This window comes from Myxocyprinus asiaticus, chromosome 34 (assembly GCF_019703515.2).
Source record: "Myxocyprinus asiaticus isolate MX2 ecotype Aquarium Trade chromosome 34, UBuf_Myxa_2, whole genome shotgun sequence".
Classification (NCBI taxonomy): domain Eukaryota; kingdom Metazoa; phylum Chordata; class Actinopteri; order Cypriniformes; family Catostomidae; genus Myxocyprinus; species Myxocyprinus asiaticus.
The window spans coordinates 8236556-8262245 of record NC_059377.1 but is presented as its reverse complement, the minus strand read 5'-3'; the positions used below and the strand labels follow the sequence as shown (position 1 = coordinate 8262245).

The 25690-nt window shown below is 42.1% G+C and overlaps 1 protein-coding gene across 1 annotated transcript in view; it reads left to right on the top strand.

The window, feature by feature from the left end:
* Window positions 1-15380, top strand: part of LOC127424851 (melanocortin receptor 5-like) — a 42724-nt gene extending 27344 nt beyond the window's left edge. The window contains exon 2 of the mRNA XM_051670341.1: window positions 14240-15380. Coding sequence (XP_051526301.1) covers window positions 14304-15302 — 999 coding nt within the window. The 5' untranslated portion in view covers window positions 14240-14303 and the 3' untranslated portion in view covers window positions 15303-15380. The remainder of the gene's footprint in view (window positions 1-14239) is intronic.
* Window positions 15381-25690: the final 10310 nt, after the last annotated feature.

Here is a 25690-nt window from a genome sequence, read left to right as displayed (position 1 = left end):
CTGTACTACAATTTCAAGTAAAAAATATAAAAACATACACAAAATAGCAAATTTACAACATAACATAAAACATAAGACAACACAGTGTATCAGCATTGATTATAAGCTAAGGAAAGGAGATATGTTTTTAACTTAGATTTAAAATCGTATACTGTTGGAGTGGTTCTAATAAAAACAGGTAGACTATTCCAGAGCTTGGGTGCAGCTACAGCAAAAGCACGGTCACCTCTTAGTTTCCATCTAGATTTTGGGACAGTAAGTAATCTCTGGTTGGAGGACTTCAGAGATCTCACTGGATGGTGTTCAGACAATAAATCAGAGAGGTAAGAAGGTGCTAATCCATTTAAGGATTTAAAAACAAGGAGTAAAACTTTTAAATCAATTCTGTGATGGATCAGCAACCAGTGCAGAGAAATTAAAATAGGGGTAATGTGTTCACGTTTCCAAACACCACTCAAAAGACTTCTGAACTGTTTGCAACTGAGCAAGAGATGATTGGCTAATTCCCATATAAAGAGAATTACAGTAGCCTTCAAGCCTTGAAGAAATAAAAGCATGAATCACCCTCTCAAAATTTTTAAAAGAAAGAAATGACTTCACTTTGGCCAAAACTCGTAAGTGAAAGAAACTAGATTTGACAACATAGTTAATATGTTTGTCAAACTTAAGAGCACTGTCAAATAAAACCCAGATTTTTTACACATGGTTTAACATAAGGAGACAGGTCACCAGTACGAGGAGAATTGAAATATTTACAATTAGAGGGTACAAGTTCAGAAAACGGGCTTAAGTTCCCAGCAGTCAGCCAAGTTTCTGTGATTAATAAAAACGAGTCCTCAGTCGGCTGTGATGGGGTGATGGCGCGTACACACTCCACCTTGGCAGAGACGAGGCGAATGATGCAAAGGTAGTTGATCTGAAGAGTCTGGAACAATAGGTATATACCACTGGCGTGCTGGTTCTAGTGAACGCCATAAGATAAAGCGGTTGCAGTCTGTTTCCTGTGTAAGGAAACCTAAGCAGGGCTTAGGAGAGATGCCAGGAGAGACTTAAGCTTGACGGCAAAACCTCCCCGTCTTCCTCGTCTTTTGCGGCACTTCCTCCTAGGTAGGGAACACAGCAGGCGGCGCAGACATGCAGGTATGGTCGACAGGAGGGGAGGGGGAGCATACTGTGAACCTCTCTGAACTCGATAAAACAGCTCAACAGAAGTGATTTGAATGTTCAGAAGTGTTTGACGATTATATACATACCAGGAGCGGCAAAACATTTTGAGTTATAAAAAACATAAAACACATTAAAACAAACAAAGTGGGGAACACGCCGGACAGTAGATGGCAAGCCACGCACACCGGCACCATCTTGATTGAGGTTTAAGAGGAAGTGCTTGGATTTCAAGTCGTGAAGTAGCTAAAGACCTTGTGCAGATCATGCCTTTTAAGATGCTGTCTTAAAGATTAAAGAGAGAGATGATGAATTAGTGGCAGACCAGAATTCATAACTATAAAACGTAGGTGTCATCTGAGGTCTGCTTGTGATCAAAGGTTTGCCCTGCTGCTGCAGGCGATATCCGGAAAAGCTAGAAAATAAAAATGACTTTTTTCATAATGCGTTACCTGGTTAATATCCTTGAAAATGTATTACTTAACACATGAATGCAAATTGATTTTGAATTCTAAATACATCCCTGTTCCAACTACAATCTACTATATAGTACGTTCTGTAGGGGTGTTAGTAAAGGCAAGCATCACTATTAATATTACACATTCTTAGGGATTTGAAACAACTTCTAACCCTATTAAACTTTGTCATGTAACTTGTCCTAGACTGTTTTTGCTATGCAGTGATGGATCTTGGCACTGGAAATATAGGCAGTCATCTAGGGCGACAGCATTATCTGAGGCACCCTGACAAGCCGCGCCTGCTTTAGAGTTTCGAAGTATCGGTAGCTACTACTTAAAGGAATATTCTAGGTTCAATACAAGTGAAGCTCAATCGACAGCATTTGATTACCACAAAAATTAATTTTGACTTGTCTCTCTTTTTCTTTAATAAAAATAAATAAATCAAGGTCGCAGTTACACTTACAGAGAAAGTAAATGGGTCCAATCATGTGTTCAGACCCACGACTGGTACTATGGACATGACACCTCAAATTGAGTTGCTTGTTGGCAGGTGTGCTATTACTTCTGGAAACAATCTGATTTACAATTTTTGGCAGCCGACACAATAAGTGAAAAAAAATCAAGACTCATATCTCTGCAGAACAAAAATGGGCTTTTCCCATTCAGTGGGCATTTCAAACCATTGAGATTCCCTACTTTCATTGGATAGTTTAGAAATGCCCATCCTGGTTTGGAAACAGCCACTGATTATTACATTGATATTCCCTACTTTCACTGGATAGTTTAGAAATGCCCATCCTGGTTTGATAACACCCACAGAATGGAAAACAACCATTATTTTTCTGCAGAGTCCTATACTTTAAAAAATCCCAAATTGATTTACATAGAAAGAGTGACCTGGGTAATTTCTAGGAACCAGAATATTAAAGACACTTGGTGTTGGGTTCCAATCAACCACCTGGAATCCACTGGGAATCTCCTCGCAACCACCCACAACACCCTAGCATTCTGCCGAAAAGTTTTGCATGGGCAAGGGCAAGCACTAGGCTTGGGATCGATACCTTTTTGACGCATCGATAATCTGAAGATTTTCCCAGTGATCATCGATATACAGTTGTGCTCAAAAGTTTGCATACCCTTGGAGAATTGATAATATCTGTACCATTTTTAAAGAAAACATGAGTGAGCAGGCAAAACACATTTCTTTTATTTCTTATGGGATTCATATTCAACTATAGGTTATAACAGAATGGTACAAACATAAAACAAAACATGGCAACAAAGAAAAAAAATGAAATGACCCCTGTTCAAAATCTGCAAGACTGTGTATTGCCCCCTTTAGCATCAATGACAGCGTGCAGTCTTTTGTAATATTTGTCTATGAGGCCCCAAATTCTTGCAGGTAGAATAGCTGCCTATTCTTCTTGGCAAAATGCCTCCAGGTCATGCAAAGTCTTTGGTCGTCTTGCATGAACTGCACGTTTGAGATCTCCCCAGAGTGGCTCAATGGTTTTAAGGTCAGGAGACTGTGATGGCCACTCCAGAACCTTCACCTTTTTCTGCTGTAACCACTGGAGGGTCAACTTGGCCTTGTGCTTAGGGTCTTGTCATGCTGGAAAGTCCAAGAGTGTCCCATGCGCAGCTTTCATGCAGAAGAATGCAAATTGTCTGCCAGTATTTTCTGATAACATGCTGCATTCATCTTGCCATCAATTTTCACAAGATTCCCCATGCCTTTAGAGCTCACACACCCCCAAAACATCAGAGAGCCACCACCATGCTTCACACTGGGGATGGTTTTCTTTTCACTATAGGCCTTGTTGACCCCTCTCCAAACATATCGCTTATAGTTGTGGCCATAAAGCTCCATTTTGGTCTCATCGCTCCAAATTACAGTGTGCCAGAAGTTGTGAGGTATGTCAAGGTGTTGTCGGGCATATTGTAACCGGGCTTTTTTGTGGCATTGGTGAAGTAAAGGCTTCTTTCTGGCAACTTGACCATGCAGCTCATTTTTGTTCAAGTATCATCGTATTGTGCTCCTTGAAATAACCACACTGTCTTTTTCCAGAGCAGCCTGTATTTCTCCTGAGGTTACCTGTGGGTTTTTCTTTGTATCCCGAACAATTCTTCTGGCAGTTGTGGCTGAAATCTTTCTTGGTCTACCTGACCTTGGTTTGGTATCAAGAGATCCCTGAATTTTCCACTTCTTAATAAGTGATTGAACAGTACTGACTGGCATTTTCAAGGCTTTGGATATCTTTTTATATCCTTTTCCATCTTTTTAAAGTTCCATTACCTTGTTATGCAGGTCTTTTGACAGTTCTTTTCTGCTTCCCATGGCTCAGTATCTAGCCTGCTCAGTGCATCCATGTGAGAGCTAACAAACTCATTGACTATTTATACACAGACACTAATTGCAATTTAAAAAGCCACAGGTGTGGGAAATTAACCTTTAATTGCCATTTAAACCTGTGTGTCACCTTGTGTGTCTGTAACAAGGCCAAACATTCAAGGGAATGTAAACTTTTGATCAGGGCCATTTGGGTGATTTCTGTTATCATTATGATTTAAAAAGGAGCCAAACAACTATGCGATATAAATGGCTTCATATGATCACTATCCTTAAATAAAAGACAGTTTTTGCATGATCAGTCATATTTTCAAAATCAATGCCAAAATTTCACAATTTCTGCCAGGGTATGCAAACTTTTGAGCACAACTGTATATCGGGATTCTTTCAGATATAAATAGGGCTACCCATTGCACAATAGTCTTTGTCTTTTCAAACATATTTCTAAACATGACTGGTAAAGTGTAAGTGGCAGGGTAAATTAAAGGGGGGCATGTCTGGCGGACGACATGACGCATTCTAAAATTTGAAATAATTTTAATGTTTTGAAACAAATTGTTAAGTGGTAGCTACGGTGTTGTGAGTGATTGTTGTGGTAGTGCTAGGTGACTGTTTACAAGCCTAAGTCAAAAGTCTCTAGAGCTATGTTTCCATACAAATTATGAATTGAATTTATACGCAAAATTGGAAAATTGCAAAAACAATTTGCGAATAAAGCAGGGTCCCCATCCCTTGTGTTTAAAAGAACAAAATCGTCAAAATGGAAGTTTAAAAGGCTCTGTATCTTTTTTATTAAATGAAATAAATGATTGCATTTTAGAGCATGCACACAGATGAAATGCTTTGCCGAACTTCATGTCTGGGAGTGAAAGCAAGACAGGTTTTGGCATTTCAGAATAGACAGAATAAACATTACAGATGCAGTTCTCTGAGTGAATTATGTATACACATGGCTTGTTGAGGCAAAGACACATGACTTTTTTGATGCACATATATATTCCTATTTAAATTCTATTCCTATATAAGTGTGAGTCTATGTTATTTTTTACAACTTCATAGAAGAGTTAGAGCACACCTCTCCTAAACATTCTGCACAATTTGAGGAATAATTCATGCCCGTATAGCACAATCACTGCAGGATACTAAACAATTAAGGTTAGGGGTTCTTATGAGCCTTATGTATGAGCAATAGGAAGCACCACTATTTACATTAAAAGTTAAAAATGGACCTTAAACACTACTTGCAACTCTCACCTCCTACACCATACATTTAGCATTTAGCTCGCCAAAAGATAATTGTTTTTGCATTAAAAATATACAATAGTAACTCACTGTGAGCTCATAAACATCTATGTTTCATGCTGACATTATAGGCTTCTGTAGGAAGTCATTAGTAAGAAACAGAGACCAAAGTTGTTTTTGTCTTTTATGCGGTTTGACTTGTCCAACCCTGGTATTCATTAGTGGTGTTTGCTAAGGCAAGTATCACTATTACTTTTACTCTTACTTAGGCTTAAAGATTTCTACAAATACCTAACATACAACTTCAGCACAGCAAATTTACAATTCATTTTGGTGGCTAATTTTGGCAAATTTTGTGCTACAGAATGACACCTCAAATTATGCAGCTTGTTTGAGGAAAGATGTGCTAATACATCTTTTTTTCTAAGTGATCAGATTTACAATTTTCTCATAGCAAACAGGTGAAAAGATCCCCTAGTTTTACACTGAGGACCTGAGCCATAGCTAGAAACGTCCTGGTTACTTTCATAACCTCCGTTCCCTGATGGAGGAAACGAGACGTTGTGTCGATGTATTGACACTAGGGGTCACTCTTGGGAGCCCCAAACACCTCTGCTTTTTAAAAAAAAAGGCCAATGAGAATTGGCGAGTGGAATTTGCATGCCACTCCCCCGGACATACGGGTATAAAAGGAGCTGGTATGCAACCACTCATTCAGGTTTTGTGCTGAGGAGCCGAGACCAGGTCCTGGCCATTTTAGTGGGTAGTTCAGCATTGTGGCAAGAGGGACACAACGTCTCATTCCCTCCATCAGGGAACGGAGGTTAAGAAAATAACCAGGACTTTCCCTATCTGTCACTCACTCAACGTTGTGTCGATGTAGTGACACTAGGGGTCCCTATACAAAACACCACAACTAGCTGAACTGTGTTGCTTGAACTGGTGGTGTGTGACAGGCAGACTGCTGTGTGCCTCGTAGCCAGCGTACCAGGCCGTCACATAACCTCCCCCAACACTCTTATGAGTGTCGAATGGTCCATCAGGAACAAGTCGACTGCCCAACTATAGGGACAGGCCAGCCCAGCCGAGGCATCTTTTCCCTCTCTTTTCTCCCCAAAAAGAGTGGAATTTGTTAACTGACTTGGAGCCATAAGTGTCTGCGTAGGGGGTTGTCCCTGCCAAGGGGAAGACACCGCGGAGACCACACCCTGCCTAAAAAAGGGGGGGGGGGTATTTTGTGTGGAATATGTCACATGGTCTTACTGAGTCTTGTCAGAAGTATGTCATATGGAGAGGTCCCATGGTAGGTCCTACCCGAAGGGGGAGGAGTTTCTACAGAGCATGGTGACTGGGGGCAGAGGGGCCTCTGCCAAAGGAAGACACAGTTTGCCATCAGGGAAACAATTTTTGCAGAAGATATCACATGGGGTCGCATGCGGGGAACGAGCACATGTGGAGCACCTACCTCAGTACAGGGGCTCATTAGCGCACGTACTGGGCCAGTCAGCGAGTTTCTCCGCAAACTCAGCTGCCAGAGGGCTAAGGAGGAAAGTCATCCAGGGATCACAGTCTGTGAACATGACTGGGAGTCAAGAGCGCATGTCGTCACCTCAAGGGAGGGGAAAGGCGCTATGCGCAAGTGGTACACCCAGCCAGTTGTCCCGGAACTTACCTGCTCGTGCCTGCCAATACACGGGACGAGACTGGCTCAACCCGGAGATTGTAGAACCTCGCAAAGGTGTTGGGTGTTGCCCAGCCCTCTGCTCTGCAGATGTCTGCCAAAGAGGCGCCACTGGCCAGGGCCCAGGAGGCCACCACACTCCTGGTGGAGTGGGCTCATAACCCTGCAGGGGGTGGCAAGTCCTGAGCCTTATATGCCATTGTAATGGCGTCGATGACCCAGTGGGAAATCCTCTGTTTGGAGACAGCGCTTCATTTCCGCTGTCCACCAAAGCAAACAAAGAGCTGCTCGGAGCTTCTAAGGCTCTGCGTGCGATCCAAATAGATGCGTAAAGCTCGCACCGGACACAGCAATGCCAAGGCTGGGTCTGTCTCCTCCTGGGGCAGCGCTTGCAGGTTTGCCACCTGATCCCTAAAAGGAGTCGTGGGAACCTTGGGCACATAGCCCAGTCGGGGTCTCAGGATCACGTGAGAGTAACCCAGACCAAACACCAGGCATGATTCGCTGACAGAGAACACCTGCATGTCCCCTACCCTTTTGATGGAAGCGAGCGCATTCAGGAGGGCAGTCTTCAAAGAGAGTGCCTTAAGCTTAGCTGACTCCAAGGGCTCAAAGGGAGCTCCCTGTAGACCCCGAAGGACTACGGAGAGGTCCCATGAGGGAACGAGGTGTGGTCTGGAGAGATTCAACCTCCTGGCACCTCTCAGGAACATGATGATCAAGTCGTGCTTCCCCAAATACTTACCATCTACTGTATCGTGATGTGCCAAAACAACGGCTACATACACCTTCAGGGTGGAGGGGGACAGCCACCCATCCAGCCTTTCCTGCATGAAGGAAAGCACTGATCCGACTGCGCATCTCTGGGGGTCTTCACGTCGGGAAGAACACCACTTAGCAAACAGATGCCACTTCAAGGCATACAGGCGCCTCGTAGAGGGAGCCCTAGCCTGAGTGATCGTGTCTACCACTGCGGGTGGTAGGCCACTTAGGTCTTCTGCGTCCTGTCCAGGGGCCAGACATCGAGATTCCAGAGGTCTGGTCATGGGTGCCAGATGGTGTCTTGTCCCTGAGAAAGAAGGTCCTTCCTCAGGGAATTAACCGGGGGGGGGGGGTTGGTGGGGCTATCACGAGGAGCGTGAGATCCGAGAACCATGTCTGGGTGGGCCAGTAGGGTGCTACTAGGATGATCTGCTCCTCGTCCTCCCTGACCTTGCACATGGTCTGTGCATATAGGCTCACTGGGGAAAATGCATATTTGCGTAGTCCAGGGGCCAGCTGTGTGCCAGTGCATCTATACCGAGGGGTGCCTCGATCAGGGTGTACCAAGCGGGCAGTGGGAGGATTCCTGGGAAGCAAACAGTTCTACCTGTGCTTGACCAAATTGACTCCAAATCAGCTGGACCACCTGAGGGTGGAGTCTCCACTCTCCCCTGAGGGTAACCTGATGTGACAGTGCATCCGCTGCGGTGTTGAGGTCGCCCGGGATGTGAGTGGCTCGTAGCGACTTGAGGCGCTGCTGACTCCAGAGGAGGAGATGGCGGGCGAGTTGTGACATGCAATGGGAGCGTAGACCGCCTTGGTGGTTGATGTACACTACCGATGCTGTGTTGTCTGTCCGGACCAACACGTGCTTGCCCTGGATCAATGGCCGAAACCTCTGCAGGGCAAGCAGTACTGCCAACAACTCTTGGAAGTTGATGTGCCAACGCAGCTGTGGGCCAGTCCAGGAGCCGGCGGCTGTGTGCCCATTGCATATGGCGCCCCAGCCCGTTTTGGAGGTGTCTGTTGTAACCACGATGCACCTGGAGACTTGCTCTAGGGGAACCCCTGCCCATAGAAATGCAAGGTCGGTCCAAGGGCTGAAGAGGCGGTGACAGATCGGCGTGATGGCCACGCGATGTGTCCCATGGCGCCATGCCCATCTCAGTGCATGGATGCCATATGCCCCAGGAGCCTCTGAAAATTTTCAGTGGAACTGTTGCTCTCCGTCTGAACGCCTTCAGACAGTTCAGCACCGACTGTGCATGCTCGTTCATGAGGCACGCTGTCGTCAAGAATGAGTCCAACTCCAGTCCGAGAAAACAGATGCTCTGAACCGGGGAGAGCTTGCTCTTTTTTTCCAGTTGACCTGAAGCCCCAGTCGGCTGAGGTACCGGAGCACGAGGTCCCTGTGTGCACACAGCAACTCTCGAGAGTGAGCTAGGATTAGCCAGTCGTCGAGATAGTTGAGGGTTGCAGACGCCCACTTCCCTTAGCGGAGCAAGGGAAGCCTCTGTGACCTTCATGAAGATGCGAGGGGACAGGGACAGGCCGAAGGGGAGGACCTTGTACTTGTTTATGCTTGGCCTTCGAAGGCAAACTGCAGGAAGGGTCTGTGTTGAGGTAAGACTGAGACGTGAAAGTACGCGTCCTTCAGATCTACCACCGCAAACCAATCTTGATGACGGACGCTCGCTAGAATGCATTTTTGTGTCAGCATCTTGGACGGGAGTCTGTGCAAAGCCTGGTTCAGTACTCGCAGGTCCAGGATTGGTTGCAACCCACTGCCTTTCTTCGGTACGATGTAGTAAGGGCTGTAGAGCCCTTTCGGCTGGAGGGACAGGCTGTCCCTCTCGGCTGGAGGGACAGGCTCTATCTCGCCCTTGCGCAGAAGGGTAGCGATCTCCGCACACAAGTTAGCGCCATTCTCGCCCTTCGCCAAGGTGAAGTGGACGCCGCTGAACCTGGGCAGGCACTTGGCTAACTGAATTGTGTAGCCGAGTCGGACAGTCTGGGTCAGCCAACGCGACGGGTTGGAAAGCACGAGCCACGTGTCCAAACTCCGGGCGAGGGGGACCAAGGGATTGATCACGTCGGACATACCGGCGGGTTGGGCCTCATGGCGTGGCGGAGCTCGAGGTGCCACGTCGAGGGGATTCGAGCCCCGTGGCAATGCTGAGTCCAGGGACATCGAAGCACTTACCTGGCTCCTGCTGCCCACCATAAGATTGGCCGAGGAGGGGGGAGGAGGAGTCTCGTCCCCGTAGTCCACCGGACCCAATCCTGTGTGGGCATGTTTGTGCCACAGCTGGGCGCACAAGGGCTGGGGGACCATACCTGCAAAGATGGGACGGTGGACGGTGATCGTGATAACGGCCGTGCACACCGGACATGTGACCCAGGAGACGAGGGAACCATTCTTTTGTCAGGATTTTGGGTGCCACAGCCTCCTGGGCATGTGGCGACAAAAGATTCTCCTCCCAGCCCTCAACCAGGGGATGGAGTGGTCTGTCGACCAGCCCTAGAGAAGTGGGTCTCCTCGCCCCTGGGTCGCCCGTCTCGGGGGCGTTGCGAAGCCTTCCTTGAGTTCGGGTGGCGTCTGCTTCCTGCGGAGGGCTCCATGCTGGAGCCGGGCCACGGGGGCGGACTGCGGCGGAGCGGGGTCTTAAGCCGTGCCGGGGCAGGATATGTTGTAAGACCTCCATCTGCTTGTTCACCGCTGAGAACTGCTGGGAAAAGTCCTTGACGGCGTCCCCAAACAGGCCAACCTGGGAAATGGGGGCATCAAGAAACCATGCCTTATCCGCCTCTTCCATCTCGACCAAGTTGAGCCAGAGGTGGCGCTCCTGGACCACCAGGGTGGACATCGCCTGCCCAAGAGACCGCACAATGACCTTCATCACCTGGAGAGGGAGGTTGGACGCCGAGCGCAGTTCCTGCATCAATCCCAGGTCAGAACTACCCTCGTGCAGTTCTTTTAGCGCCTTGGCTTGGTGTACTTGCAGGAGAGCCATGGTGTGCAGGGCAGAGGCAGCTTGTCCAGCAGCACCGCAGGCCACAGTCGTCAGGGACGACGTAAACCTACAGGCAATTGACGGGAGCTTCGGGTGCCCGCGCTAGGTGGCGGCGCTCTGCGGACACAAGTGCACCGCGAGCACCTTATCCACCTGAGGGATCACCGAATACCCCCTGGCCGCTCCACCATCGAGGGTAGTGAGAGCGGGGGAGCTGAAAGACTGGGACCGGGCAGTAAAAGGTGCCTCCCACGATCTTGTCAGCTCCTCATGCACTTCTGTGAAGACAGGAACGGGGGCGGGGCATGGCCGTGGGCGGCGCCCTTGCCCAGGAACCGATGGTCGAGCCGCGAGGGTTCAGGGGAGAGTGGAGGGTTCCACTCTAGCCCAATGCTTGCGGCCGCCCGGGAAAGCATGTCCGTCATTTCCACGTCGGCATGAGACTGGGCAACCGTTCCCGAAGGAGGAAGCCCAGCCGAAGCCTCTGTGTCAGACTGGACGAGCCCGCTCTCCGATGCTGCGCTCGATAACTCATCGTCTTCCGGAGTTCCGAACGACAAGTCGAACTCGCGCTGAGCCGGCGGTCTCGTGCGAGAGCCTGATTGGGGCAAGCGAGCGTGCTGGGGAATGGGAGGTCTGTGGGGGGATACCCGGCAGAGGTGGTCCCATTGATGTCCCCAGATCGCCCCCAGTGCTAACCGATGCGGCTTCAAACCCGTAGGTAGATGGACCGGTGCAAGGAGCAAGCCGCGACCGCAACGTTGCCATGGTCATGTTCTCGCAATGAGGACATGACTCATCCACGAACAATGTCTCCACGTGGGCAGTGCCCAGACACGTAAGACAGCGATCGCAGCCATCAGAAGCGGAGATATATCGACCGCAACCAAGAATAACACACAAATGGAAATGCATCTTTAAAAAGACGTTCTGTGTGTGCCGCTCTTTTAGAAAGAAAATATACTCTTTCTAGAATATACTCTTTTAGTTGTTTCTGCCAAAGCGCCCAGGGGCATTCTCTGCACTCCACGGGTGCAGAGGGGGAGAAGCCGCTGAAATGTACCGTAGAATCCAGCAGATGAGGTGAATGAACTTCGCAGATGAATTCAGCTTCAATGAATAGAACTGCTCGGCTCCGAAGAGAAAATCTGAATGAGTGGTTGCATACCAGCTCCTTTTATACCCGTATGTCCGGGGGAGTGGCATGCCAATTCTCATTGGCCTTTTTTCAAAAAAGCAGAGGTGTTTGGGGCTCCCAAGAGTGACCCCTAGTGTCACTACATCGACACAACGTCGAGTGAGTGACAGATAGGGAACCAAAATTTCACAGGCTTTGGGATGGGCTCTTTAGACTTGGTCAGTAAGCAATCACCCAGAACACCATAACAGCCACTTATCTATGCACTGGCAAGCACCTAGAAGACCCTAGCATCACTTAGTAACACCCTAGCAACCATATAGCAGCATACTATGTAGATGCAACACTTATATTTTCTTAAAAAAATACAAAAACAGTTATTTACTGTTCTCACAATCATCCCAACTTTCTTTTACAATCATGTGGTTTAGCTTGGCTAAAACTGCAGTTTATGATTTTATTGTAGTTTTTCATGAAGGGACACTTACAAAACCTCAGTATATGGGCTGACCTACGGTGACTCATAACTGTTAATTGATCAGAAGATAACAGACCACAAACACCTCATTTACAGATAGAAAAAACCACTGACGCACACGTTCAAATAGTAGATCCTTTATCCTAAGATCTGAGCAATGCTTAACAGTAGTCGCACTAAATATGGCTCTTTTACAAGAAAACAAATTCAATGGTAAAAAAAAATAAAAAACTTGCAGAGGCGTTTTTGTGAACAATGGGCTTGTTTTAAAAACGTACTGGCCATCTGTCACGAAACAGATGATCATATGAAATGCTTTAGAGGAAGTGCTTAGATTCAAGTCATGCAGTAGATAAAGACCTTGGTGCAAATCAAGTTCTTTCTGCCTTTTAAGATGCTGGCTTAAAGATTAAAGAAAGAGATGATGAATTAGTGGCAGACAAGAATTCATAACTATAAAAAGTAGGTGTCATTTGGGGTCTGCTTGCGATCAAAGGTTTGCCCTGCTGCAGGCGACATCCGTAAAAGCTAGAAAATAAAAACGTTAGAATGCGTTACCTGGTTAATATCCTTGAAAATGTATTACTAGACACATGAATGCAAATTGATTGGAATCCTAAATATACTCCTGTTCCGACAACAATCTACTGTATAGTACGTACTGAAGGGGTGTTAGTAATGGCAAGCATCACTATTAATATTACGCATTCTTAGGGATTTGAACAAACTTTTAATCCTATTAAACTGTGTCATGTAACTTGTCCTACACTGTTTTTACTATGCAGTGGTGGATCTTGGCATTGGCAATATTGTGCCCCAGCATTATCTGAGGCACCCTGACAAGCTGCGCCCCGCTTAAGAGTTTCGAAGTAACGGTAGCTACTACTTAAAGGAATATTCCAGGTTCAGAACAAGTGAAGCTCAATCGACAGCATTTGATAACCACAAAAATGTATTTAGACTTGTCTCTCTTTTTCTTTAATAAAAAATAAATTAATCAAGGTTACAGTTACACTTACAGAGAAAGTAATGCTATGGACATGACACCTCAAATTGAGTGACTTGTTGGTAGGTGTGCTATTACTTCTGGAAACAATCTGATTTACAATTTTTGGCAGCCTGCACAATAAGTGAAAAAAATCAAGACTTATGTGTTTGCAGAACAAAATTGAGCTTTTCCCAATCAGTGGGCATTTTCAAACCATTGAGATGGTTTAGAAACGCCCATCCTGATTTGGAAACGTCAACTGATTACTACATTGAGATTCCCTACTTTCACTCGTATTATTTTCCATTAAATTCAACCCAAATCATTATTAAAGGACATAGATTATTTACTCTAGTAATTACTGTATGATATATTGTGTATAAGTATCTTTCATAGAGCCTATACGATGTATTTTCAGTTACAAGTATGTTTTTTTGTGGTTTGACAGCTTGAATAAAACCTCTTCAAGGCGACACACTGAGAAATTACATTATAATTTCTAATCAGTCAGTTTGCACCATTAAACCATACAGTTTCATACACTAACCTATAAACTAATGAAAGTCACTTTCATTCTTGAAGAAGTAGAAAAACCTTCGTAACTTTTGTGTGTATGCGTCCTGTACAAGGAGCTCTAAAATACCTGTCCTATATTATGATGCCTGTGCCTTGCGACCTGCTTCAATAAATGATATATCTCTTCTGGTCTCCAATGCTATTATGCCAGACATTCAATAGAAGAACAACTGAGTGAATTGGAAAGCTATCAAATTAGGCTTCTAATTTAAATGTCAGCTAATGTTAATATATTGATGCCTCAAAAATACATTGATAAAATAACATGCCAATCAATAATGGATATATCAGAATTTTACGACATACCTAGCAAGCACCATTTTTATTCAGAGAATGTAAATTGTTGTTTCCCTAGTTTTAACATTATCCATTTTATATCACACAGGATAAAGATGCCCTGCCAACCAGCCCAGTGACTCCAAGGAAAGTCTACAACATTTGCAATCTCCATGATGAACACCTCACAGACCACAACTCTTCCCCTCCCTCTTTGGGCCTTCCATGTTAACTCTAGCCTTGTCTCCTACCCCCTCAATGCCACGGAGAGCCCATTCCATGCTAAGCCGAAAGCATGCGAGCAGCTCAACATCGCAACCGAGGTCTTCCTCATCCTTGGCATCGTAAGCCTGCTGGAGAACATCCTGGTCATCTGCGCCATTGTGAAAAACAAGAACCTGCATTCGCCCATGTACTTCTTTGTCTGCAGCTTGGCTGTGGCTGACATGCTGGTGAGCGTCTCCAATGCCTGGGAGACCATCGTCATCTACTTGCTCACCAACCGACAGCTGGTGGTGGATGACCATTTTATCAGGCAGATGGATAATGTGTTTGACTCCATGATCTGCATCTCAGTGGTGGCCTCCATGTGTAGCCTTCTAGCTATAGCTGTAGATCGCTACGTTACGATTTTCTATGCTCTACGATACCACAACATCATGACGGTGCGAAGGGCCGCCTTCATCATTGGAGGCATCTGGACCTTCTGCACAGGCTGCGGAACTGTGTTCATAATCTATTCCGACAGCACATCCGTCATTGTGTGTTTGGTCTCCATGTTCTTTATCATGCTTGTGCTCATGGCTTCGCTCTACAGCCACATGTTCATGCTGGCCAGATCTCATGTCAAGCGCATCGCCGCCCTGTCTGGCTACAACTCCATCCACCAGAGGGCGAGTATGAAGGCGGCCATCACTCTAACCATTCTCCTGGGCATCTTCATTGTCTGCTGGGCTCCATTCTTCCTACACCTCATACTCATGATCTCATGTCCCAGAAATCTCTACTGCATGTGCTTCATGTCTCACTTCAACATGTACCTCATCCTGATCATGTGCAACTCCGTCATCGACCCACTCATCTATGCTTTCAGAAGTCAGGAGATGCGGAAGACCCTCAAGGAGATAATCTGCTGCTACAGCCTGAGGAACATCTTTGGAATGTCTAGGTAACATCAAACCAAAGCGAGAAACATGAGACAAGAAGAACTGGGAGAATCTTTCATTTGATAATTTCTTAAGAGCTGAATGCCCCCCCCCCCCCCCCCCCCGTTATTCTTGATGTAGATGGAAAATATGACTTTGTGATGATTTATGTAATCTATGCTCTCCTTATACTCCTGAATTCTCTGCTGGATTTCTCATGAAATTAAAGACATCTAAGACATTGAAACACAGAAACTTGTTAATGCAGAAGTAGGACAGACAGGAAAGGCAATCAAAATAACAACTCTCTAATGGACAAGGATGTAAGTCAGTTCTAATGAGGCAATAGTAGATACTGAGATTATATTTAGACATTGTAATTTTGTTAGTGATTCAAGGAGGCCTTAATGGACCATGGAACAATATAAAACTTGACTGACAGTATGAATCATATCACACTCTCCAGGGACACAGAGCAACTGTCGAAAAGTGAATGGAAAAAAAACCAAGTACTAATCATTAGTCAAATTAATCATGCAAAACAACTTGTTGTAGACATTAATGTTGTATTATTAAACTGCAACTATGAAAATTGCATGCAATTTAAATTGGTGCATGTGCTCTGTGGTTGGAAATGAAACATAAAGAACAACTTGAAAATCATCTGCAAAATCATCAATGTGAAATGCACCAACATACAGTATAGATTGGAGACAGACCAACTGCGGCACATATGGGTTCGCTGTCGTAAAATGTTGTAAAATGTCTACTAATGGTTCCAAAGTCTTGAAAGGATGACAGCTAAGTATTCTGGGTGCCATGAAACTAGTAATTTACTTAAAATCTTGAAAGACATTAGGGGTTTCGTAATATTGCAATTGAGAAGAAATGTTCCAGACAGTTATGCCTTCATAATTTGCGTATATATCTAAGTAGCTGCAAAAAAGCTATTTATGATTCCTTTGTTGAATGTCTGAAATGACGCAAAAGTACGTAGACTATGTTCACATTGCAGCAGACTAGAGTTGTCATTCCAGTTTGGAGTGCTAAATGTGGTAATGTTCCTACACAATTTGATTAGTTTTGAGACAGGTCACCACATTCTTTAACCAAAGTGTCTTTCCAAATTTTCAGAGCAAGTTGGGTTGATTTGTGCTGTTTAAATGGAACCACACTTGTCAACGAGTGTCATGTCATTGAGATACATTTGGCACTTGCGTCACAAGTTATTCTTTACTGTCACTACAATGTTGGAGCTACTATGTTGGGGCTGTCGACCTCCCTGATAGCACATGTACATCACCCAGACGTCTATTTGATGTTTGTGGTTACATGTGGAAGACGTATTATTAGAGTTTTTTGCTCATTTGCAATACGTCTATAAGACGTACACTGGCGGCCAAAAAGTTTGGAATAATGTACAGATTTTGCTGTTTCGGTAAGGAAATTGGTACTTTAATTCACCAAAGTGACATTCAACTGATCACAGTATAGTCAGGACATTACTGATGTAAATAACAGCATCATCACTATTTGAAAAAAGTCCTTTTTGATCAAATCTAGACTGGCCCCATTTCCAGCAGCCATCACTCCAACACCTTATCCTTGAGTAAGCATGCTAAATTGATAATTTGGTACTAGAAAATCACTTGCCATTATATCAAACACAGCTGAAAGCTATCTGATTCGTTAAATGAAGCTTAACATTGTCTTTGTGTTTGTTTTTGAGTTGCCACAGTATGCAATAGACTGGCATGTCTTGAGGTCATATTAGGTCAAAAATGGCAAAAAAGAAACAGCTTTCTCTAGAAACTCATCAGTCAATCATTGTTTTGAGGAATGAAGGCTATACAATGCTTGAAATTGCCAAAAAACTGAAGATTTCATACAAAGGTGTACACTACAGTCTTCAAAGACAAAGGACAACTGGCTCTAACAAGGACAGAAAGAGATGTGGAAGGCCAGATGTACAACTAAACAAGATGATAAGTACATCAGAGTCTCTAGTTTGAGAAATAGACACCTCACATGTCCTCAGCTGACAGTTTCATTGAATTCTACCTGCTCAACACCAGTTTCATGTACAGCAGTAAGGAGAAGACTCAGGAGTGCAGGCCTTATGGGAAGAATTGCAAAGAAAAAGCCACTTTTGAAAGAGAGAGAGGAAAAAAAAAAGGGTTAGAGTGGGCAAAGTAACACAGACATTGGACAACAGATAATTGGAAAAGAGTGTTATGGATCTTAACCCCATTGAGCTTTTGTGGGATCAGCTAGACTTTAAGGTGCGTGAGAAGTGCCCGACAAAACGGCCACATCTATGGCAAGTGCTACAGGAAGTGTGGGGTGAAATGTCACTGGATATCTGGACAAACTGACAGCTAGAATGCCAAGGATCTGAAAAGCTGACATTGCTGCACGTGGAGGATTATTTGATGAGAACTCTTTGAAGTAGTTTAAGAAGTTCAAATTTTTTTTTTTTCAAACTGTAATAGTAATTTTTCATGTTATTAATGTCCTGACTATACATTGTGATCAGTTGAATGCCACTTTGGTGAATAAAAGTACCAATTTCTTTACAAAATCTGTACATTATTCCAAACTTTCGGCTGCCAGTGTATGTCAATAAGTATGTCTCGGATATCATTCAGCAAATGTCTTTAAGACATTTATGATTTAGAATGTTTGTAAATCTGATGTTTTTAAGATGTTTAGCAGATGTTAATTAGATTGTGATGCTTTCCAGATGAAAAGATCTAAAACGGACATCTCTGAGATGTACGTGTGCTATCTGGGGCTCTCTTAATCCCCATAACAACGTGATTAGTTTCATATGGGGACGTGTGGTAATGAAATAATTATCAGCTCTTCACTGTGATTTGAATCCTGTGCGAATCGTTCATATTAGTAATTACAGCTTCTTAAAGATTACAGCATCTTTTTCCTTTCATAAAATGCCTTTTAAAAATAACCCACTGTTACTATAATCCCGGACAAAATGACTAAGGGTAAATATCACCTGGTCTCCTTTGAGAAAGAAGTTGTGCTGCTATTTTTGCACTGTTGTAAGTACGTTTTTTACTTTGTACCCAAAGTTCATTGTGTGGTAGTGTCATGTTGAGATCCCAAGCCTGAATATGAAAACATCAAGAAAACGCATACCAGAGGCTTGTGGCAATTTTAGGTCAGATGTAATCTGCAGTAGCTAGCCTAGTTTAGCATATGTATCTCCCAATACATAAATTACTTATAATGCTAATATTTAATCCTAATTGCAGCAAAAGTAATCAGTTATATAAATGCTGTGATTGATCTGTTTAGATTTAAAAAACAGTTCACCCAAAATGATAATTCACTCATTATTTACCCATCCTAATGCCATCTAAAACTTACTTTATTTCTTCTATGGAACAAAAACAAAGATTATTTGAAGGATATATGATTGTTTGTCCATGGGGTCCAAAATATTTAAGCTCCAAAAAGGTAGCATGAAAGTAATTCATACAACTCTAGTGGTTTGATCCATTTCTCTGAGAAGAATCTTTGAACTGCCGTCTTGTAATTACAATAATTCTGACACAACGTAAATGCAATGCAATGTCTTTATATTTACTACAATATCTGTCACTTTGTTTACCAGCATTACCCAAGGCTATCAAGTTACAGAAGGGAACTGACTTTAGTTACCTGTTCTTATTAATTGATCCCCTCCAGTCTGCTGTTGAATCTCCAGGACATTTTGAGAGTTACATCTGTTTTTGAAAACAGTTCCAAATCCCAATTACTGACTGTGTGAACGTAGCCATATGGTAGCTCTTAAAGAAATAGTTCACCCAAAAATAAACATTATCTCATCATTTACTCACCCTCATGCCATCCCAGATGTGGATGATTTTTTTTTTCTTCTACTGAACAATGAAGTGAAATGGTGACCAAAACTTTGATGCTCCAAAAAGCAAATAATGGCAGCATAAAAGTAATTCATAAGACTCCAGTGGTTAAATCTATATCTTCAGAAGCGACATGATAAGTTTGGGTGAGAAACAGATCAATATTTAAGTCCTTTTTCACTATCAATCTCCACTTTCACTTTCACATTCTTCTTCTTTTGTTTTTGGTGATTCTCATACCACTTACCGGGCAGGGAGAAGAATTTATAGTAAAAAAAAAAGAATTTTTATTAATAAAAACTGAAAAAGTATTGTTCATTGTTAGTTCATGTTAACAAATTTCAACAAATACAACCATATTGAAAAGTGTTACCAAAAAGATAAATGAATAACCAGAAACACAATGAGGAATTCTAAAAAAGTTTCTATTCTTTACACCTACATGCATCTATATTTTATGTGGTCAACCTATTAAATGACCATTTATGTATATGAGACTGGATAGTTTGAAATATAGTTAATATTTCTCACATTGGGATCATTTATGCTAGTAAATTTCTGTATAGACACATATATTGAATTCTTGACTTTAAACAAGCAATTGAATATTTCCAGCGTTGGTGCTCAGCAGGGCCGTAGCTAGTGGGGTGAAATGTGATAACGATTCTAGGGGCCCAAATGTCCAGGGGGCCCCACAACAAATTCTGAACTGTATTTTTTAATAGGAAAGGTGCCCAGAGTAAACAACAGTCCGGGGGCCCAGGTTACCTTGCTATGGCCCTGGTGCTCAGGAAAAAGCATACAGCACACGGGACACCTACACTATATGGAATAAGTTCTCACAATAGAAATCTGCTGTTTATATTCACAAAATATCTGTATTTAACAGTTTGCATTTATACTTTTAAAATACAATGATGAAATATAAAACAATTCACGAAACAGCAAAAAATGAAAAAGTTTACATACAAATATATCGAAACATTGTTTTGACCAACAGAAATAGTAATTAATTAATTGTATACAATTACAATATGTAATACATTTGTGACAACCTGCCCCGACCTGACATTTATGGAAAATACCCTTGTCCTGAAAAAAGGACAAGGTTAAAATCTTAAAATCTACCTTCATTATATAGTTGACTCTCGCCTGAATGTACAAAAAAAAAAATGCAAAAAGTAACTTAGGGTTAGGATTGTGCTCACTAGTTTTACCACCAGCTACAACAAAAATATGATGAAATTGGCTTTTCAGTTTGGAAAATAGAATTTGCAAACTATGCCTTTAAAGCAACATGTAAAACCACTGGAAGAGAAAACAAGCATTTATGCAATTGGGCTTTTGACTCTTACAGCTACAGAGATATAGCATTGTGACAACTTGCCCCCTGTCTCCCCTATAGCAAATGTTCTTATTTAGACCAACTTACAATAAGTGCATTAGCTTTCATGTCTGATACTGTTCATTCTGTGTAAATTAGCATTCTTAAAAAGATTTATATGTACCAAAATTTACAGTAGCATTCCTGTAGTAGACTAGTTAATTACTGTCTCATATGCACTCCAGATAAAGGTAGATTTTAAAAATGCAGTTGTTTAGTCTGTTATAAGAGCTAGACTTTGTAAATATACAGTACTTCAGGCCCACTGAGTTGAGATTTGCGGTAAACCACTGGTTCAGTTCAGTTTAAATCATTATCCAAATGCTCAAGCACATGATGATAACCTTCCTTACATGAATTCATGATGGTAATCTGTGCCTTCCACATGTGTTGTGAATGACCTGGAGGCTGTGTGATCTCTCCTCTCATTCACTCTGTGGGACATTAACTGCACAGGTGCTCAGGTCTGTCTGCTCTAAGTCAGTAATCAATGACTATCTGTCTGTAAGTCCCTCGCTGTTCTGATAGAAAACAGTTTGAAAGCCTAATTTCTTGCAAGATAATTTGCTCTGGAGTGGTTTCACAAACACAGATGATTATTAGACAAGTATTACTATCATAACATCTCTGCATGCAAAACATTATGCTTCTACTTTCTATGTACAGTAAATGCCAAATCCTAGTGCCATTCATTAAAAAATACTAATGTCTCACAGGCTTGTTTTCATCCATTTGGTGTCAATGGAAGTACAATGTCAACCCGTGCACTGTGATAAAACAGTCTGTGCATATGTGTTATGCTGTGTAATATCTTGTTTTCATGTGTTGTTATATTTGGTTGCATGTATAATTAAAGATATATGAATAAATGTTAATTCTTGTTTTGGTCTGTCATTGATGGTTGGTTCAAAGGTATTAAAAACAGCATTCATTTGCATAACATATGCAACTGTAACAAGATACATTTGAGGAAAGTGAACTTACTAAGAATGAACTACACCTGCTGCAAAGCACTGTTTATTTGCATGCTCTGTGCTGTTTTATTGCTCAAAATAAAAAAAGAAAGAAATTAAAATGTATTTTTCTTCTGCTGTCTAAAGTCATGATGATTTTTAATTTTACTGTGAGGTCAGAGGTAGTTGCAACATTAGTTATGAAACAAAAATTGCATGCATTTTATTTATTTTTTTTAATCTTTAATGTGTTTAATGAACATTATTTCATGAAAGAAACTGACCAGTGTTGGGGAAGATACTTTGAAACTAGCATCCCAAGGTACAAGCTTCTCCCCAACACTGTTCGTGACTCAGCTGATCAATATATTTTAATAATAAGGATTTAACCCATTTTAAATAATTATAAAATAGCCACCACTTAGACTTTTGCTTTAAACACATATTATTCCTGACTGCTATGCAGAAAACTATTCAGTGATATTAATAGCTAATACATCAATTATATTATTACTGTGAAGTAGGCTTATGCTGTAATTTGAGATACAGTTTTGTGATGGAGAGCCTATGAGTCATTCTCCCATCATGGAACTGAACGTGTCCAAGGACTAATTTGATGTTTATTCATAATTTTACAGTGTTCCTGTGAAGTTTGCGGCTTGATCTTCTGTTTTTAGTGAGTGGGCGTAACCATTTGGAAGTGGCTATTTAAGGAAATTTGTTCTGTTTTATTGTGCAAATGTTTTTATCCGTCCTATTCGTTGTAGTATTTGGTGTTTGCTTTAACTCTCTTATTTATTTATTCTGTGATATTGGATTTAAGAATGGGGAGGTAAGGGTTAATTTTATCTAAAATAATGGTATGGCAACTCTTGTTTGAATCAGTCTGATTTTATTTAGTTGTTGTTGAACTAACTCTGATTCAGGGTTTCACTGTGGGATCAACACCCCCAGCGTCCAACCGCGAAACATTTCGAAACGTTTCGAAAGCCTCGTTTGCGGAAATCATGTGACTTGGCCAGTTTGATATGCACTCCGAACCATTGGTTTGAATCCAATAATTCGTAAAGGTTTCAAAGAGACTTATGAAGCGTGTTTCGAAGAGGATGGTCTTTCTGTGTCCTGCAAGACTACTACAGGGCACGCCCACTACAAGTTACACCCCCTTCGAATAACTGGTGAAATGCTGAAGTCTTGCAGCAGTTGGATGTCACATTTATATACTGTGTTTGTTATGTTTATTTGGAGAGCTGTAGCAACCCTACAGCTATACCTTTCCCTAACCCTAACCACAAAGACTAAAAATTAAAAGTCTGTAAAATTAATAAACATACTGCAACTTAAAAGTTCATTTGCATATTTTGCACCTCTGACTAAATAAAGATTTTGAAACACGGCACACCATTCCTTCTCTCCTGTTTGATTCTCTTCGCGTCTCAAGCTGGATAATACTTTAATTATACTATTACACAAACTATATGTTTTTTTATACCAAAAGATGGCAGGTATATTTGTAATAGTAACTGTTAAAAAAAAAAGGTAGAATTGCCCCTGGTCTCCACAATATTTTTTTTTATATCAAGTGTTTCATCTGATGTTTCAATAATGTACCGCTTTAGAAATGGCAATGAAGTGCTCTACTAGCTGGAACAGATAAGATTTTGGAATGAATGTATGTATCATATCTCTTCATGAAGTATTAATTTCAGATAAATGTTCTTCTTGTCTGTGAAGTATAAAAGTAATATAAATCACTGTAAACTTTGGAAAGAAAACAGTTTTGCGATATGATATCTGCACATTGAATACACACATAAGGACACGCACACACTCATACAAGTGTAAAACATAAAGGTTTTTAAGCATAATGTGGTTAGTGCTTGGCTAATCATAACTTCAGGGCAGGAATATGAGTTTTAAAGAACAGATTGTCATCATTGTGATATGACAGATGTGCATAATTTACTGTCTGTTCATTATTTGTGAAGCATAAGGGCTCCACATTTTACAAAATGTTCGCTCTTGGTTATTCCATGAAGGGGTTGCCAGACTTTTGTTGGCATAGTAATGTATCCATGAAATTATTTAAATAAATAATTTTCAATTTTGCAGATAATGTAATAACAGAAAAAAAAAAAAAAACAAAAAAAACTTTCACCATGAAAGAGGCAGTGTAAATCACAGCCAAAGAAATTTGACAATCATAAAAAAAAAAAAAAAGAGCAAAAAAATTGGATGTTGTGCTTGGTGCAGTTTGCAACAGTTTTCTGTTGTGGTTCAAAGAGGTATTGGCCTATGCCAGCTCCTTTGCTTCTATTAGTTTCTCACTTACCTACTGAACTGACTACTGCAGTCTACTGATTCCTCTGTTAATAGAACCCTGAAATCTCATTTCAAAACACTACTAAGATTGTGTATTGCAGTTAATATGTCTGTCTTTTGGTGCACCTTCTAGACCACTACACCACTCTGTATTACAATCGATTTTGGACATCTTTTAAATATGCATCAACTTTCTCTATATAACGCATCTAGATATCTTTGACCACTTAATAATAAAAGGTGATTAAATTTCAAGTTGGCCTTCAGATTAATGATCTCCTGAGAAGACAGTCATGTGATTTACCGGATGTAAACGTAATAAAATGTGTAAACACCACCAGTACCAATAGCTCTCTATGTGAGTGTCTTTTCCCTGTGGACTTCTTCTTTGATGTTTCTTGCTGTGGTCGAACCATGATCACTTGTGATGAACATTCATGCTTCAGGGTATAAGGAGGACCACAAAGCACCATTTGAAAGCTCTCCAATGACCTTAAATATGAAGTGATAGCAGCCTGAAGCATGTGACCTTGCTGATCACACATCACTGCTGCAGTGTCAAGATTATGTGTGTGGGTTGAATGTTTCCTATCTAAATGTAATAAAGCAACATAGTACTTTGAGGCATTTGGTTATGTAGTTTTAAGGTATGCTGTAACTACGTTGAAGGGATAGTTAAACAAAAAATTATAATTTTGTCAATTACCCTCATGGTGTTTGAAACCAGTTTGGTTTTATTTCCTCAATGGAACACAAAAGTATTGCAAAAAGAGCTCTTTGCAAGAGATACATTTCCACTATCAGGCCAGGGTGAGCCAAGACTATCAGCTGGTCAGCTGGGGCCAATAGCCTCTGACCTTGAGCCGCGAGACCAAAATCGATCTGCATTCCCACCATCGGGCCAATAGCCCTGCAGTGTTGCCCTAAAACCTGTCCTTAACACCCCACCCTGGTGCCAACGTCACACACCCCGGCCATTTCGAGGGAAGCTCGAGCTGAGGTATCATGTTATCTAATTATCTTGAATATCAAGTTTATATCTTTTGTAAACATTAGCTTGACAGCAAGATAAGTTAGCGTTTACAACTCATCGACTGTGACTGCCATGGTGTCCTGAGTGGTCTCTCCAATAACAGCTGAATGATGTCCCAGCACACCGTCCATGATCTCGAACAATGGAAGGTACTTCCTTTGGGCACCGCTTTGTCCATTGATTGTTTTAACGGATTTGTACTGTACCCACAATTTTTTATTTTTTTACAAACTGGCACCAAACATTCAACAATCCAAGATGGCAGCCAAGTCAGTCCATTGTTTGTGTGTCAGTGCCTGAGGTCTGAGTTTTATATGTTTTTATATGTGATATTCTATGTTATTTGGGCCTAATTGAGTGGTATTTTCCAAGGACAACATCTCTTCTTCAGTTCAGGTTCTCTGGATTATACTCTTTTATTAGATGCTACTGGATTACCACAGAACTCTAAATCTGGACTGTTTGAGGCCTAGGCCTACCTGGAATCCACCTGTTGGAGTACAGCACCTATAGGAGCCAATTCTACGGCATCCTCTGGGTGACTCGCTTCTGCTACTGAATTTTTGATTATGACCTTGTAGCACATAAACTGTGAATTAGATGTGGACCCTGTATGAGCTAGAATGACTGTATTTCTCCTCGTCTGTGGATTTAACCACCTCCACTGCTCAGTTTAAGATTCCTACACTGCTACCTGGTCTGTCCTTAACAAAATGGCATTTTAGCTGACATCATGTAATTTTTTTATATTTTTGATGCTTATTCAATGCAACCCTGGATTAAATGAACTAAATGGCATTACAGGGAGAGTGAATTCACCATGTTACATTACAGAC